General features: G+C 36.1%; 2 protein-coding genes across 3 annotated transcripts in view; both read right to left on the bottom strand.

Annotated features, from left to right (window-relative positions):
* Positions 1–19,336, bottom strand: part of LOC129574076 (zinc finger Ran-binding domain-containing protein 2) — a 103,360-nt gene that overhangs the window by 23,771 nt on the left and 60,253 nt on the right. The window lies entirely within an intron of this gene.
* LOC129574078 (uncharacterized) lies at positions 15,868–17,122 on the bottom strand. 2 transcript variants are annotated; one of them, XR_008688657.1, is made up of 3 exons: positions 16,487–17,122; positions 16,120–16,417; positions 15,868–15,976 (listed from the first exon to the last, which is right to left on the bottom strand). XR_008688657.1 is itself a non-coding variant. In XM_055455461.1 (2 exons), the coding sequence occupies exons 1-2, from the start codon at positions 17,097–17,099 to the stop codon at positions 16,266–16,268; spliced, it is 765 nt and encodes a 254-aa protein (XP_055311436.1). In that variant the 5' UTR covers positions 17,100–17,122; the 3' UTR covers positions 15,990–16,265. The 2 variants fall into 2 exon arrangements, 1 of the variants encoding a protein (XP_055311436.1); XM_055455461.1 differs by lacking the exon at positions 15,868–15,976 and having other exon boundaries at positions 15,990–16,417.

A 19,336-nucleotide genomic window follows, 5' to 3' on the forward strand; every position in this document is an offset into this window, starting at 1 on the left:
GTCCATATATACTATGTTTCTTTTTTTGGTATAGTGATGATTCATTAGCATGTCTGTGAGTCGTAAGCAATGAGTGCGATGCGCCTAATAGAGACGGTCACCTTGAAGAGTTTGTTGCTTTTTCGGGTGGAGGATACAGGAATACATACGCACGCATCGCAGCTATACGAGCTGTTGGCCTAACTTGCACTTTTCCATGCATCAGGCGGCGCGGAGAGAACGCAAAAAAGAGTAATGATGAACGATCTGTCTGTATGTTGTTCAGCTGCGGCCAATTCGAATTAGTAGAATCCCTTTCATCCCTACTTACAAATATTTTTCAAGAAAATTGTATCCATCTTCAACTCAACTCAAGTATATGAGTAATCAAAAGAAATATAACGAATAGAAAACTAAAGTAAAGTTTATTAATAATACGTCTAACTTTGTCTAACACAATTTTTTGCGATATAAAACCACTGAATGATTGATATCATTCAGCTCTCGATTTCTACAACTGAACAATATGAATGATAGTTTCCGAAGAAATGTAAACCGAAATAATTCGTACAAATGTTTTCACAGGAGGGATACGAGACAGTGCAGAAGGCGATAACACAAAATGAAGACAGCATAGAATGTTGACACGCGCGTATAGTATACTAAACGTCTATGTAATCGCATCCAGAACTCACAGTTTGCCAGCCATGTATATATATATATATCTATAATGCACGCCGTTTAATGCTCACTATGCTCTGCAAAATGTAGCCAGAACAAAACAGAAAACAACATATACAATAAGTGCATGAACCAGACACGCATGTAGCCGTAATGTGCTGCTGACACTTTGTCTATACAATACAACACAACTGCAAGCTCTATGTTTTAATTTTCAGTATATGCTTGATGTGTACTTTGGCGCAGAGCACACAGAAAAACTCGCTGTCGATCGAACACAAAATGTGCTGCAGTAGTGGTTCAGTGTGTAGTGCGCTGGGTGGCGAATCGACCATGAACCGAAAAACAGAATATACATTGTCAACATCGAGCGTGTGGTGTGTTTGTTACAACAATGTTTATAATTCGGAAACAGCAGGGAATGAACTCGCGAAAAACGTGTATCTCCAACAATTCTCTTTCAATTTACCGGCCACCAGTCCAATGGTCTATTGACGACGCAGACGCAGAAAAAATGCCAAAAGCAACAACAATCGCAACATCAACGAAAAAAATGAAATCCATGATTTGAATAGAATAGCATCAATGCAGCAAAATGAAAGATGTTTACAGTATGTTTAAAAGACTTGAAGTCACACAAGATGTTAAGTAAGTATTGCAACGTTACGCGACGTCTTCTTAAGCGACATTGGTGTGAGCTGTGAGGGTAAAATGAAACCATTATATACTAGCACAATTAAATTATTATGAAATAGTATGATATCCATTTTAGCCATACGATTCCATTCATTGTGGACATAAGACAAGATTTCATAATCGTTAATATTTAAAATGTACGATGTAATGCAAAGCACTTGACCAAATTACAAATCCGTTTCCAGTACAAAATTAAACAATTTTATAGGAGAGCTTTTGACTCATACAGTTCATTTGATTCATAGATGATGAAATGTGTAAATATTTAATATTTTCCTTCTCCGTTAACCTAGAAGGCGTCATTAATTACTTTTAATCTTTTTTTGATGATCAACAATGAACATTTATACGCTAGTTTAACTTTAACTTTCAAACATTTATCGAAAATGATTGAAATAGTTGTTGCACTCTTTTCCAGAAAACCTCTACAGCGATACTCTACTTTATTTAGCCAGAACTTGGCAGTATTAAATCAAATATAGTAATTGATAGGTTTAAATAAATGATATAGTTTTCCATCTTAATCAATGCTCTCTTGGTTGGAAAATAGACGGGATTGCAGGAACCAACCCGTATAAGTAAATTATTGACTACTGCACCAAATTTATTTGAGATGTATATGTCGAAAAATTTAAATATTGCACTTTCAACTGGATGAGATTTTTTTTAGTATAATCTCAGTAATATGTTGAACAATGTTCGCATGCAAACGGGAACATCAATTAATGACTGAAATTTTTATTTCATCAAAATGATTACAATGGCAAACGCTCGATCATTGATTGATCAGCTATTTAGAGAGTAACTTAATTGCTAATCATTTTAAAATCGACGAACTGTGTGATCGTTGAATTTCAATTTGCCCACCTGTAATTCAAAGTGCATTGACGTTGCACGCGCGCCGAATAATATTATTGATTCGTTGTAGATATAGTCCAATTTACGAGTTTGAACGCTGTGTCTTTTTTCTTTAAATTGTATTTATAGCCTATCATATCATGGACTGTGTGAGAACATTTTACAAAGATGAAAAAAAAATAAAGAAATTTTGTGCACATTATAAAACAGACAATATAAATTATTACGAAATTTCTGCGCAAAAAAAAACACTGAACACATTATAAAAGTATACAGTGACTAAACCTTGATAACCGCTCCTGAAATGCTGTGAATTTCATAATTCTGATTGTTATTGTATTCAGGCGTTCAAAAATTGATGAAAAATGATCAAAAGTTTTTGTGAAGATGGACATCATTAGTGTCGTAGAGTAAATTGCATATGAGTACATGTTCGAACCTAGTCTTTTTCGAAATTTTCCCGTCAAAAAAATGTTGGATGCTTCGGACTCAACGTAAATGGATCCCATGCATCTCACTAATTGCTAAAGAGTTAAACTGCAATCGTGTTGAAGTGCACACAATTTAATCAGTAAATGACGTCAATGAAATGATATAATAAGTACTTTTCCCCCCTTTTGTGACCATTAGGATATAGGTTCCATTTTACTGATAGCGTTTGGACGTGAATGTGTGCGGATCATTCCATGTCATTGTTGATTGTTCTTACTTGTAAACAAAGCGAAACGAAAATAAAATCAATTACAAAATAGTACTCATACTACCACCATTTACGCAATAAAAATTCAATCAGCAATTGAAAAAGCAATAATAACGCTTGAATCACGCAAATGACATGAACTAATTACCGTATGCGCTGCTTTATGTCAATATGCATGTGAGATGTCACCAAATACAATGTTATAAATGTGCAATGTGCATGCACCCCCCCCTAAACATGTTCATTCAATTATTCGTTTGCGTATCATCAAATCAAGTGCAACTTCACTTGATCACTTCAGGTCATACTTAATACATTTTGATAATGTAATATAGATATTAATCTGTTCGTTGTGTTTCAGTGAGCTAGCTGCTATTGCAAAACTTTCTTTTTCGCTAAAACAACACATTTTCCAACAACAACAACAACAACAACCGTACACATTTATCGACGCCTCGTAATGTCTGTGTGTTGGCGTGTGCATCAAATGAAAATACTTCGTCGTTACTCCCCATTTCTTTTTTTCATTTTCATCTTCGTTTTATTCATCTATGTATATTTGCAATTGAATCACAACTGTATATTGTGAACATGGCATGCAGAACGGCATAACATTTGAGCACACAAGAAAGGAATTCTAGTGACGCATCTCCTTGTATTCGAACAAACTTAGATCTATACAATATGTTGTATATGTATGTATATTAATCTGCCAATATTCGTAGCTCGTTTCAATGTTCATTATGAACAATGAACACAATGCACATATAAAATGAGGAAAAGACGCGCTTATGGCTGCGGACATGGCTTCACACAGTGCGGTATGTATGCATGTGTGAAAACGCTGTGTGTTAATTTGTAAAGTATGGCCATGAAAGCGGTCAAATACATAATATACTTTTTTTTTATTGTAATCGCTGTTTTTTTTCAGGCACTCTCTTGCCCCATCTCTTTCTTCTTTTAATTTCGAAAAATTTCACTTCGTGCACGCATGCAGTTTATATACAAAAATAAAACCATTCCTGGTATGAATAAAAGAATGCTCTTCGATGCGCTGCGACAAATTCAAAGCGAAAAAATCCACAAAATAACACGATCAATACAAATATAAACTACAATCTGAACATTAGATTGAGATGCAATATCGATGGGGATTTTTTGGAAGACAGGAAATAAAAAAAACAAATCAGAGAAGCGTCGTACAAATTTCATGGATCTTTTCCTTCGTTTAATTTTTGTTCCATCTGACCAACCATGGGAGTGACGGGAAAATCCTGCCATGCCAAGAAACATAGAGAATGAGATAAAGAAACAGAAGCGAGCATAGTTTCCTCATTGATGTGTACTTATCGATGGGATTCATTTATTAGCACTTCAATTACATCTCATGTTCAAGGACAAAATTGGTACAAGTTAAATATGAGTTTAAATGCATGCAAACACTTTTTGATAGCAACCCAGCACAGAAGTCGAATTATGCATGCGTTCGAACAAAGAGATACAGCGACACATAGCGTAACGCAAATTGCGACGTACGCGGGCGCTCCCAATTTTGTGATAAAAACTGAATTTGAACGCCAATGCATATGCGATATAACAGACGGCGAATGAACGTGTCGACGAACAAATGAACGAATGAACAATGAAATGTTTTATACGAATTCCCGTAAATAAGACAGAAATACGAAAAAACGCACACATACACACCACATATATACATATCAGTATTATATGTCTACCGTGAGCGGTATTACGACACATAGTAAAATATAATATGTGTCCTTGAACGCGAATGATGTACTTTCGGGTTGTTGATATTTTTTGTAAGCGTTTTTTTCCTGCACTGGTTAAATTTGTTTCTGCTGCTTTTTTCTGTTCGCTATATGTTTGCCTTTGGTCGTTGCTATTCATTTTTGTTTGTCGTATACTTTTTTTCATTATTGTTATTTTCGATGATTTTGATGCTCTTTTTCTTGCTGTCGCTTTTGCTTTTCTTTAGAGTGTTGCATTGGGGTTATTTGTTTTGGGCCTATGGATAGTGAAGGTGTACATAGTGAAGGTATAGCGGTAATATTATGGCTGTTTGCTCATATGTTTCGAATACTTCCAAAATATTCTGCTGTTATATTTTCTATAAAAATTTCTTATGCAATTTTCAATTATCATGATGATTATTCATAGACTTCACTGTAGACTGGCCAAAAAACATCTACTTCTTGAATTTCCACTAATACTTCCAAACGAAGAATGCCAAGAAAATGATAAATAGATCTAGCATCATTAGCAAAACTGCCATAATTTTGCCACTTGTGACGAACAATTCTTTATTTTTTATTTTGTAATTTGTGCCGTTAAATTATGCACAAATTAATTGTCATCAATCGAACGAATTTCGAACACCGAATAGGAATTCAAAATATCGAAGCAGATAGTATATAGCTAGGGTGCATCGAATTCTGAATATCAAACGTTTTCAAAGTCTCTATTGCGAATTGGTAGAACGCATAGAGACAAATAAATTTCGCTCTGGCCAATGGGTAACAGCATTCTGTCAATCGTACGGAAATACGACAACAATTTGTCTGCATCCAACATAGTTATTTTTGCGATTATAGTGGCGCTGCTATGCTCAAGTATGTTACTGTATTCGAAGAAGATCCACACAAAAGGGAATGAAAAATTTTCGTTATGATTTTTTTCTATTGGATTTTTTTGAATGTATTTTACATTACAAAAACGACTACTGCGGCGCTGCGAACGTTTTGACAGGTATAAAAGTCAATTGTTAGCAGGCATTGGCTCTGGCGCATTGGTTGTACCTCCACATCCCTTATCCCACACTCAAAAGACATTTTTCATCCATGAATGACTTGGAAAATGCTCGAAAATGACTTCTTACGACATTTTCGTCTGGGTAAACTACTATTTTTTTGGCAAAAAAACATGAGCCTATGAACATTTCAACGCCGATTTAACCATAAATTTGGCTGGAAATCGACATTTCTTCATGAAAAAAGAGATCGATTTGGAATATTTTAGGTAAAAATGGTCCAAAACGGCCTATTACCATGTTACCGACTGGGTAAATTGCTATTTTTGATTCATGGAGGCTCCCATTTTTCAACGAAAACAACCATTTTTCTACTATTTTAACCTAAAATGAGCGTTTTGTGCAAAAATTGACCTGAAAAATGGTCATTTTGTAGGGGAGTGACATTAAATATGCGATACTTTCACGTTAGAAAACTCTATTTTTTCGAAAATAATGGGGGTCTTTGGACAAAAAATGGTTTCGTTGAAAAATGGGAGCCTCTTATGAATCAAATACAAAAAAAGCATATTTGAGAACAAAAATGTGATTTTCTGCAAAAAACACTGCGAGTTGTAATCATAGGCTGGAACAGGGCCATTTTTCGGGCTGTTAGACCAATCAGACAGGATTGAGATAACTCTAAATCGATTCGTCGTCCAAAATTACGTGGAATTAGACTAATAACAGGCTATTATAGGTAAGTTTTCTATGGATAATTGTGATATTTTGTATGCAGCTTGCGACCATTCGCTTGTTCTATGAAGAAATGTCGATTTCAGATCAAATTTTTAGGTAAACCGATGTTCAAATGTTCATATTTTCATGTATTCTGACGAAAAAATAGTAGTTTACCCAGACAAAAATGTCGTAAGAGGCCAATTTCGAGCATTTTCCAAGTCATTCATGGATGAAAAATGTCTTTTGAATGTGGGATAAGCGATGAGCTCTACCAAAGCCACACTAGGGACTTTGAAGACGTTTGATATTCAGAATTCCATGCACCCTAGTGAGCGATGTTTGTTTCTCTTCAAAAATTCGATGGGACTATAAAAAAAACTTAAATAAATTTTGATATGAAGTATTACAATATATTATGAATGGAAATTTGTACCATTTTTGGCGGTTTCATATTATATATTGCTATGGCTTTGACTTTGACTTTGACTTTGGCTTTGGCTTTGGCTTTGACAAACAATTTATACGATATAATCTCGTTGTGAGCAACAGCACAAACAGTATGTACCGATTAGAAGAAAGCCCCACGGAGAAATAAGAAAAATAACACGAAGAAAGAGGCATAGAAAGAGGCATAGAAAGAAAGAAAGAAAGAAAGAAAGAAAGAAAGAAGTGATTGGTAAAAGGAAAATGTGTAGAATGGCAAATACCAAATACACATAGATTGAAATCGGATCTTGCGATCTAGGTCGCACCGATCATACATTTTGTGAGCGTGTCTGTTTTAATATTGAGTAATTTGTGTGCTTCATTTTTTGCTAAAGACACACACGAACACACACACACACACAGAGAGAGAGAGAGAGAGAGAGAGAGAGAGAGAGAGAGAGAGAGAGAGAACAGATTGGCCAACAACAATGCAACCGAATGAAGAGAAAGAAAGACGAGAAAATTGTGTTATGGAAATGGAGGAAAAAGAAGACGGCGGAGTCGGTTTGTGTGACGCTAACGATACCTAGAAATAACACACAATATAACATTTAGTGTTCCTATCATGCACAAGAAGACCACGGTGAATGGTTATACGAAGCACACGGCGCAGATCGTACAATTTATTTTCTAAAATAGACACATTCAAATGAATCAGTTGCGGAGAAAGCGGTTTACTTAAAGAGGCACTGATTGTGTTGAAAATATAAAAAAAGACGCAACAATAAAGCAAAGAAAACGTGGTGTGTAGCGAAGAGAAAAACATACCATATGAAAAAAGAAGAATACATAAGTGAAAGACGAGGAAAGCAATTGAGAACAATTAGAATGGCAAAGCTATTTCACTTCGTAATACGTTCATTGCATACTGCATTCGTAATACACGCTGCTTTGAGTGATTTTGACCCAATAACACAAACTAGAAATTGCTTTTACGTTGCTGCCGCCGTCTCTCTTCCCCGCGTATTCTCTCGCGATTCACGGCGTACATCTAAGCTGAACGCTTTTTCTCCATTCCAATGCACCACAGCCAACCGGATATTCTGTGAAATGTTGAAAAGAAAATACCATGAAAAGAAGATATAGCTTGAAATACTGGCTGAGACAAACCAGAAACTCTTTTTTACTTGTGGTAGGCCACGCCGTTTTGCAACGTAATTGATACACTTTAAAGCTATTAGAGGATAGGTTTGTCTGAATCCATTGGTTAACACATTTCCGATTTCGTGTTTCGCACTGAGAACGTTTATTATTTCATCCTTATAGGGACCATATGCATAGATGGGGACACAACGGTCTATTGTAGGGGTATTGTTTACCTTTAAGCTGCTGATTTCGAAATTTTGCTTTCGGACCAATTTTTTTTTGGCTGATTGCGATCGCACCGAATCTATCCCCCTACAACATGACAGCATCTGACCGAATGTCAATTTTTCACCGTTTAATTCTAAAACTTGGCCATTACCAACACTCACAAATTGCTCCTTTGCCTTCTTGCAAATAATAAACATTTTTTGGATTTCCTATCCCTTGAAAATATTGGGAATTTCAGAAGAAACATCCTTCAAAAAATTTCAAACGTTTTGAAAAGGTCATTCATAAAGTGCAACTAAATGATAATATTTAAACTGTTCGACACAACTTCGTACAAACCAGAGAGTTCATACTTATTATTATAACTGTTACTCTTGCGTCTTGCCCGTTGGTAGTTCATATGAAAGCTATGTAATTATACGAAAGGCGCTCCAATCGTTTGGAAGAATTTCGATGGAAAAAAGAATAATTCGAAGAAATTTTAAAGAAAATCTATGTTTTTGGTAGGAAAATCTAAATTTTCATTGCCCAAAAAACGTCAATGCATGTAAGCTCTTGTTCCATTTAATTTCAGATCACATTGGTGGATATGCCGAAGTTTATAGTAATAAAAAGTGGGTTACTTGGCGAATTAAATTATATTGTTATAGAGTTAAATTGAAAAGTAACACGAAATGAAAAATAATTCGCATTTCTTTTTTACCTTGTCTTGTGCTACCTTTACCATGCGCATTTATGATCTTCTGCTTGACTGCGATTTATTTCATTGTTTAAATTCCAATGGATAGAGAGATGTATACATATACAAATGAAAAGAGAGCAACCAACACACACAGTTACCTCATGATCGTGCATTTCTTTCTCTTGTGCTACTGTTCGCTGGGCTGTTACCGATGCCGCCGCATCAGCAGCAACGGCTTACCACAGTTATTGTTTACCCATGGCCACGAACACTAATACCATTGTTCAATGAGGCAACCACATTGTATAATCTTGAGACCAACGAAGAAACTTTCTAAAGAACACAATTTCAACTTGAGCGCTGAATAAGTGTGCATAAGTGGTATGTCATTTCGTTGGTCTATTGTTAATGTTGCTTGGGCTATTTTATTGACAGTCGCAGCCAATCAACATGTTTTTGTTCAATGTGCGACATTTCCATTCAATTTATGACCTAGTATAGGAGTTTTTTTTATATTGATCTATCATATCTATGCTCTATGCTAAACCTCATGTTACATTCTATATTATATGCACTGATCGCAAGTTTTTAACTCTTCAAATTTGAAGCAAATATATTCAGTATTTATCGAACATTTAATTCATCGTATACTGCATTGAGAAATTTTGTAAACTAAAAGAGAGAGAGAAAGAGAGAAAGAATCTTTTCAAGTGTTACTTAAATTACGTGTAAGCTTATCATTTATATGGGTTACCGCAATTTTCGGACGTATACTTCGTTTACCGTTTTCTTTCACTCGTATCTATCCCCCGCTTTCGCTGTTGCTTTCTCCTTCTTTTAGCGCCGCGCGAACACAGTAGATACAGTTGATCACAAACAGTTTGCCCGCACTAGTTTACACACACACACACACACACACACACACTGTGTATTTTATAGTTGGCACACAAGAAATATGTCCATCCGTAAAAAAACGTGAACAATACACAATCGCTTTCTAATTCAAATAGATAGAATGAAACGGCTCTTATTTTGACTGTTATTAAAACGATCTAGAAATGAATACATTTACCAGCTTTCCAACCCATCATACTTTATTTTATTCAATTTGTATTTCGGTAGGAAATCGGTGCTTTTTTGTCTCGGTTGATTTTCGCTCTCAGATCTTTTTCACTGTACCACTTTTACTGGTTTTATTCTTCTCTTTTTCTTGTCATATTTTATCGCAAAAACCAAATTCAATGCTAATTTATTGCATGAAAAATTTGTAGTTTGACCATTCAGGTCCAAAACTTGAAAAGGAAAACTTGCTTGTCATTTTGGAAATTAAAAACAGTAAGGGAGCAGGTTGAATTCAAAAATCATAACTAATCCCTCATATTTAATCAATTCATGCTGGGGTGAAAAATGCTTCAATCTAATATCATCATTTTGTAATTAAATAAAATTGGACCATAATTTGATTACCAATCGGCGTAAAATATTTTTTTTTGAACACATAAAATAATGACAAAAGTGAAGAATGGCAACCCAAAATGCAAGTTTACGTTCTATATGTAACACCTAATGCATTCGAGCATTTGACCCTCAACTTCACGGTACAAGAAAAATCAAAGTGGACGAAATGAATTGACGCGATATTTTTGTTGTTGTCTATGCCCCAAAATTGGCTAGGAAAAAAATGCTCAGCCTTGGGAGAAATGCAAGTTTGGGCAAATACGTATTGGTGCATCAACATTATTGCAGTTCCGATTAACAAATAATGTTATATTGTAGAAAAATTATTTAATTTAAAAAAACCAATAGGTTTTTTCATCATGATGAGATCAAGCAGTAATGATCAGTGAGCAAAGACTCAGCTGAAATGAAAGGCAAAAGCTATTTTATGTTGAGAGAAACATCATTTTAGAAAGTTTTTCTTTGTGAAAAGATCGCGATTAGAAAGAAGAATGAAACAAAACGAAAAAGAAACACAAAAAACAATTTCATTTCTATGTTCGTATTTAGTTGAGCTGAACTAGTGTTTATAATACGCCATTCGAGGTAATAGCAGACACATGACAGCTTACGATTGTGTTGAATCTTACAGCACAGTAAAATGTTATTTTCAACGTTTTTATGTTCTGCATGCTTGTCTTGCGCTACTTTTGTTTTTTTCTCTTCTCTGTTTCATTCACTTCGTGGGTTTGGTGCTAGCACTGCCGTAATTTCTGATTATTTTTTTATTTAGCATTCGTTTGGACATTAACATTTCTCTTGATCGTTCCAAAAACATATAATCATGCTATCATATCGTGGTTATGCCGATTCAAAGGTGAATACGAAGATAGAAAACAGCCACACATTTTTCTCAGTATCGGTCACATAAAGCCGTATGAGTGTGTTTGTGTGTGAGTGTCTGTCTCTCTCTCTCTGTGTGTTTGTGTGTGTGTTTGTGTATTCATTATTCAATTTGGTACACTTTTTGCTGATGAACTACTTTTCATAAAGAGCAGTGAAAATAACAACCAAGCCATAAAGTCGCATTCGCCAGTACATTGCAGTAGCATACGGCTCTCGATGTCGTGCATCTCATTCGCGCGAGCGTGCATAATCGACGCAAAGCTTTGAAATGAAAATGTTGTTGGCAGACATGTGCGGTGGGATTTGGCTGTTGTTGTTGTTGTTGTTGTTTTTATTGTATATTGACTGTTACAGCTATGTGTATCGTTAGCAATGCGAGTGAACGAATCGCGTGGATATTTATTTATTTATAGACATGCATATAACACTCTGCGCTATAAACTAAACAATAAATGCTCCATAACATTGACATTGTACTTGATGTTCCAAGTTGAATGCTATTTATATATGCAAGCGATGGATGTGCTTGCGCTTTTTTGCTCGTCGCCTCTTTTTCAATGCTTTTCCTCCATTTGGTGGTGTTTTGTTGCTTCGTTTCTTTTCTTTTTTTCTTCTTCTTTGATGTTGATTTTTATTTTTGTTTCCTTTCACGTATTTCTTTTTTTCCAATGGCACTATGCACTGTACTGCACCGAAATAACATATGAAACGTTAAATTTAGATAACAGTAAATTATGGGCGTAAAGCATACAGAATGGCATCGGTGCTGAATAAGTGCTGCACATGTGATGCATTAAAATCCAGAAAACTTTCATCCACTGCACGCCACATGCCATTAGAAATTGTACAATTTAACACAGCAGTATCTGTCCAAAATTGAGAGAGAGAGGAAAAGAGACTTTTGGGCGAATTCTTCAAACATATGTCAAAATTGCACAATGGTTTGGAAGATAAAGAATGACCAACATAACAATGATAATCAAATTCAAATGTTTATGATAGAATCAGTGAAATAATCTAAAAAAAATTCATAATATTGTAGAAGAAACAAAAAATACCTCATGAATGTTGGCGAAACGAATGCTAAACAAATGTGTCAGCATCTCGCTATGGTCCAAAATAACATTTCAACATGAAAATGAGCGAAAAAGAGAAGAAAAATAAAAGAAAGAACGAAGTAGCTACGCTGCAAAAGAAAGGAAACAAAACAATTGTGGCAAAGAGAAAGGCCACGAACGTGTATACATAATTTGCCAGTGCAAATTTAGCCCATATAATGAACAATAATAATAAAAAAAGTATATATAAGCATGCTTACTGGAGAAACGAAAAGAAAAGAGAAGAAAAGAAAAGAAAGCATATACAAGAACAGAATCTGGGTTATGAGCCGCACGATATAGTAATTCATGAACTCATTCTTTCTTTTTATTTGATTTTAATAAAAAGTCATACATTTGAACATGTCACCACGGTGTTTTTCTTTAAAAAACAACGTTTTCATTTGACATCTCCATCGTTCAGTGCTTCTTATCGCAAAAGAATTGTATGAAGGGAAAAAATCTCCTCCGATTTTTTCTTTCTTTCGCGTTGAAAAAGAAAACACAGAAGCGAAAACAATGTGGTGCTAAACATAACTGGAAAGCGTTTGTAACACTTTCCAAAAACAGAACAAAACAAAAAACCACCAACTCTTCTAATCTGACCCATTTTCATTTTCACATACAGATGGCCAGCTCGATTACCGGTTCCATGATTTTTATGATCAAAAGAATGGTTAAAAGTATTGTTCTAAAAACATTTTTATTTCGATTTTTTGGATACCATTAAATACAAACGCAACTTCATTTCTAGCCGAAATTCATGTTGATAATTGCCTCAAAATTGCAATGATCTCTTATGGAGATGGCAGAAGAAACGAAAAAGTACCGTAAAAGGTGGGATTACCATTACGCGATCGAAACGATCATTATCTTTTGTATGGTATAAAGCAAAAAAGATATATGTATTTTTTCTTCATTCGATTGTGATTGTTGAATTTCCACTCACATTAATATATTTTAGTTGTGCTAATTAAATTGTGCTTTCATTACACAGTGCAACACATGTCAGACAACCGGGACTTGGCATATCAGAGGTGTTAGTTCTACCATAGGTGAGCAAAACCCTAGCTGGGTTTTGAAAGTTTAGTAGCGGTTTTTATTTTATCGACCAAGGCAGTTTTTGGGATTCAGAGGATTTTCCAGAGTTGACTTCTTCAGTTTTTGATCAATAACTCATCTAGTATTGGTGACAACATCTTACTGTCTGAAGCAAAGTTGTAGTTAAAGGTCCAATGAACAAGTTTTGTGAACAAGATGACCAAAAGAATAACATTTGGTGGGTGCTAGGGGAACAAATGTCCGAAAAAGGTAGATTTTTTCAGTTTTTCGACCATACCCCACGCAGTATACATTCTTTTTACTTATTTTCTTTGACAAAAATATAGCCAAAGGAAAAACAAACAACTCTCTAGAACATATTAACTCGAAAAAAATACATCCAGTCCACTTTACTGGCTAAAAATCAATTTTAGCTACCGAACAACACTTTTGAGCATTTTTTGAAGTCCTATAACTCCTCAACTGATCGAAATAGAGCAATGGTGTCTGAAGCAACTTTTTAGTACTGCTTAAGATCTTTGCATGTTACTTACTAAAAGTACTAAAATAGTACTAAAAATGTACTAAATTGGTTAAAACCATTTTGATGGCCATCGACAACTCTGAATGATATGAGACTGTGCCAAATCATGTTGGACGCACTGTTATGGACAATGGTGAACCCAAGACACCGATATTTAGCCGGAAAATTATTATTTGAATCAAAGTACTCCAGCATAACCTATGAACTTTTAGACTATAATCTCTTCTATTCAAATATAATATAATAAGTATTAAAACAAATTTTGGTTGAAACGATTGAATGTTACGGATGATGTTGGTACATAAATCAGAACGGATTTCACCGAATTTCAATGGGCAAACCGATGCGTCAATTGAATGTCAGCTTTGGATTTAATTGATTTTTCAGCAGAATTTCTTCCATCCTCTTCGACGCTGCCAACTGTTTTATTTGTGTGTTAAATTATTTATACTTACTACAAATGTGGGCCGCACCGTAGCATGTTGCTAGATGTTATTCGCCGTAGACTTGGTTCCTCTAGAGCGCCAACTAGTCACGTCACCAATACGATGTGAAGTTCACTATATTCGATTTATCTACATATTTCTGAGATTCGTCTCCTATTGTTTATTTTCTTCAACATTCTTCGCTGTTCATCGTCAACATTATCTGCTAACGAATATACGTAATTTTAGTGTTTATTTCAATCGATTTGGACAAAATATGACATCTAATGGCAGACATAATATGTATTTGTATGTGTTTGCTCATTGGATCACATAACCAGGTCATGCTAATGTTATGTCGGTTTCGTCTGAGATAAAGGCAGTTGAACACACACACACACACATTTATATATATATATATATATATACTCATAGGGAAAAATCGACGGACCAATCGTCAAAAATGCCGTTAATCCGTTAAGTTGAGCGCTCTTTTTGGTGCATTCCCGCTAGAAAGAATATTTAAATCAGCTGACTTTTATGACACATCAACCGGCCTGCAAGTGGATCTTCTTCGTAATTACATCATTTGCTTCAATAGCATCATAGCAAACATCAAACGCTGAACATGATAGAAAAATAGTGCAGATTGATAGAACTCTTCATAGAAAATCCATAAAAAGATAAGTTGTTACATATTGATCTTAATGCAATGTACTGCAATGATTTGATTGAATTTCCTTGTCGAAAATCGAAAAGGGCACATAATTTCTTAAATAATCATCGCCAGCTTTCGCTCGATTTTCTCATTTTGTAACTTCTTTCCATTTTACTTCATTTCTTTTTTTCTACTTGCTTCTCGCTTTACCTCTGATTCGTATTGTACTACAAATAATACCGTAATGTTAAACTGGTCGAGATAACCTACTTTGAACGTGTTTACGGCACAAGTAGCGCATCCAATTAAATGATGCAATAATCTGTGGATTTCTTCTGCATCTTACATTCTCTCTGTGTTTCTTTCCCTCTCTCTTTCTTTGTTTATGTAAAACGGAGAAATTTCTCGAAAGATTTGAACGAACAAAAGGCGAAGAGAATATGCAAGAGAAGAGAAGAGAGGCAGATAGAGAATAAAATACGTACCATTTAACCAAAACTACACGATGACATAAAATCTGTGTCAATGGAGAATAAATTCGCATGATCTGAACGGGCAACGGAGAACAGCAAAGCATACTTTGACGTCAATGATGGGCCTTACCTCAACAAATGATGTATAAGCGCTGCTCTCTGGTGCTTTGCTTTTCAATTATTGCTGAAGATCATATACATTGAAAAATAAAGCGTAAGTGATCACCAAAGTGTCGGAATGAAAATATTTGGTTATTCCTGGATCAACAACCACAACTTTCTTTAACCGGCACTCTATTATTGTGATGAAATAATAGCAGTTTTGAGTGACGAAATCCCCGACAACGTCCTATTTCAGATAACTTCCATAAAAGAGACATATACCAAACACGACTGAAAGTGCGGAAATTTCAAACAATAATCATATCATTCGGTTACATTTATTATTATTCGATGAACATTCATGAAATCCGAGCAACAAACTGTCTATGTACAATTAGGGTGTTTTCCTGAAATTGAAAAGAGAAAATTGGTAGTTTTCAATTTAAAGAGCATAAAATTCTGTTTCAAATAATGGCATTAATGTAAAGAATCGATTGATATTGGCACGTCCCGAAGCAAAAAACTCTTTGCAAAATCGAATAATGCTTACCTAAAAACACCCACTAAAGTACTCCTGCGCAGTTAACATCAACCAGATGGGGAGTCAACTTGCTGCAACGCAACTATCCCACATGATCGGGATAGCCTTTAATAACTAATGTTACATTTGTTTTTTTTTTGTTTGCAATGTGCTGATTAGACAGCATGATCAGCTGGATGCTGGTCGTACTCGAACATTTCTACATCATTATCCACGATGGCGACAGCAGCAGCGGCTGCTTCAACAGCTTCGCGCCAATACCTATTGATCGCCTCCGGTATCGGAAGTCCCAGTAATGTCCATAGTCCTGAACAATTAAACAAATGAACCTTCTTAAAAAATCATTCAATCGAAATTGTGCGTCAATTAGCCTTACCTTTCAGTAGAATGTTCTTAGCAGCCACGACGTCACGATGCCAAATCACAGAGCATTCGAGGTTTAATCGCCAGTTTTTGTAGTAACATTTTACTTTTGGGAATAAACACTCGTCTTCTTCCGATGCTTCTTCGTTAATGGCGCGTTGTAACTGTCGGTAAATCGATAGATCCGTTTTGCCCAACTTTGACACAATTTTCGTTGGCAGCAATGTTCTGGCGTCGGGTACGCATCGGCATCTCTTGAATCTGGCGTCTTTTCTCTGGTTTTCGAATCGATTCATACATCTTGCGTCTGTTTGAGATGTTCCCCATTCGTCCACCAATTGTATGAAACAATCTCGGCGCTTCTTTATTAACCTCAAAGTCTTACGCACCCCTGGGCACCGCAAATGTTTCTTTATACTTATTCTGCCGTCAGGTGGTACTTCGCCATCAGCAAAAAAAAAAACCAGAGTCGGTTTTTTATCGGTCACCTTATTCACCCATTCGTCGACAACACTACTGCTCTTGATGTGTTTGTCCAAGGCGAGTCGAGTGTACTTGGCAGTTGAGTAAGCGCAGATTCCATGCTTCATCATCTTGACTCGGTGTTTGATGTAGTTCAGCCACATTGACTTTTTTGCAGGGAGTGTAACTCCGAGGAGGAGGAATGGTGAGGAGGTGAATGAGGAGGAGGAGTGCGCTGAGGAGGTTCCTCCTCCTCACATGAGGAGGAAATAAAAATTACCAAAATTGAGGCATATAAATTTATTTTAAACACTTTTATTGATTTGGAACGAATGCCAACGATGAAAAGCTACGATCAAAATCAATAGAAGTGTTTAAAATAAATTTATATGCCTAAATTTTGGTAATTTTCATATCCTCCTCATGTAAGGAGGAGGAACCTCCTCAGCGCTCTCCTCCTCCTCATTCACCTCCTCACCATTCCTCCTCCTCAGAGTTACACTCCCTGCTTTTTTGGCGACGGCATCACTGGATACAGATCACGGTTTTCTCTATCTGCGCGCTCCATTTCGACGAAATTTTTGGTCCATCGCTTTGCTTTGGCATTTCGCACCTTTTGACCTGTTTGCCAGTGGAATTGCTTGCTCGACATTACAAAGTTGGTCTGAAAAAATAAATAGAAAAAAAGGTATAGTTATTGAGTTTTGGCACTTAAGCATTTTCTATTAAAATACACACAACTTATTCGAATGTATACAAAACTTACTTCTTTGCCAGTTTCAATGTCGTGTGTTGTTGTGGTATTCCAACTTCGCACACCTGAATCAACGTCCGAAAAATTTTTGATTGTGCCATCCTCAATCTTCTGAATGATGCGAGATTTTTGGTCGATTTCTTTGTTATCTGTCTTCTTTTTGGCCGAGTACTGGAGAGACACAGAGATTCCATCGGTGTTTATGGAAAAGTCAAACTGCTTTTTGCCACGTAAGAATCGTCGAATTTTTCGCATGTAAAAATACTGATTCCACCAATAATCTCTGTCCCGGTTGAAATCCTTTTCTGGAATAATTGTTGTGCTTGTTCTTAATTTTTTATTCTCAATTTCCACTTTCGGCAACAATTTTTGCGAAGACAACACCTGTCGCATGGATGAACAATCGATTTTGAAGTGTGTACGCCGGAAATCACACATCGAGACCACTACTAAATTCCGAATCAATGGCCGAAAATCTGGGTTGTCGAGCATCTGTTTGCGCTTCCCCTTTCTTCTTGACTTTTTGCGCTTTCGTTTCTTCCGTTTCGATCGGTATTGATGCGGCCACATCGCATGGTATTCTTCTATCTCACGTTGCATGGATAGGTACATTGGCATGGCCTTATACCAATGTTTTGGGTCAGTTGTAAGGTCATGCAAATCGATTTCTGGAAACGGATTCAGGTCCTTCACCATGTCATACAACATCTCACACCGTACGAGTTTGTTTGGATCGCGACGTGGCACTTTGATATCTTTTTGCTTGATGATCAACTTGACAACATTTTCGATGTCACTTGGCAAAAATTTCTCTCCATCCTCTTCCAAGTTTGAGTTCAATTCGAACACTTTTAGTACCAAGTACTGGGTGATGTGTTTGTTGGCGTGAGTTTTTAAATTGGTGACGACGTTATCTGTGTACTGATTGGTCAAATGCTTAAGGCCATTGCAGAAATCTTTGTTGTTGGGCCAATCGATACGATGGTAGTCGTCAAGACCTTCGACGATTGCTTTGAATTCAGGATCGATACGTGGCAGCTCTGCCCGTGGTCCTCGTGGCTTTTCTCCTCTTGGTTTATACTTTGACTTCGGTTTCGGTGGCTGATTGTTGTGCCATAGCACTTGTTCAAAGCAGAGTTTGATCTTATCTTCTCCACTTCCACCAAACAATGCGAAATTATTGTTCTCGACGCCTATATTCGAACGCCTTTTGCACCTCAAACAAGAATAGCAATGAGCCCAAGACGCACATTGAAGTGGCTTGCAAACTCAGATCCGTTTTTTTGCTCATCAATGCTTGCTGGTATTGTGGGCGAATGATTGTCTTTAGCGCGCATTTGATCGTCGTAATTTCTTCGTCCTTCGTTTCTCCCTTCGCTGGAATGGATGCCTTGAAACGATTCGCCATTTTCCTACTGAAAGGAAAAAAAAACACACATTCGATTTAGTTTGAAAACGAATAATATTGAAACTTAAATTTAATCTGTTCCAACGAAAACAGAACGAGAATTTATCGCCTTTTTTGGTATACACACTGATGCAACACACAAAAGTGACAAAAATCTTCGAATTGATAACAATGGCAGTGATTTAGAGAAGTGATTAACTGTTTCTCTTCATCTCTGAACAATGGAACCAATTCATATT

This window comes from Sitodiplosis mosellana, unplaced genomic scaffold (assembly GCF_009176505.1).
Source record: "Sitodiplosis mosellana isolate CC-2019 unplaced genomic scaffold, AAFC_SMos_1.0 Smas_scaffold_6150, whole genome shotgun sequence".
NCBI classification, from domain to species: domain Eukaryota; kingdom Metazoa; phylum Arthropoda; class Insecta; order Diptera; family Cecidomyiidae; genus Sitodiplosis; species Sitodiplosis mosellana.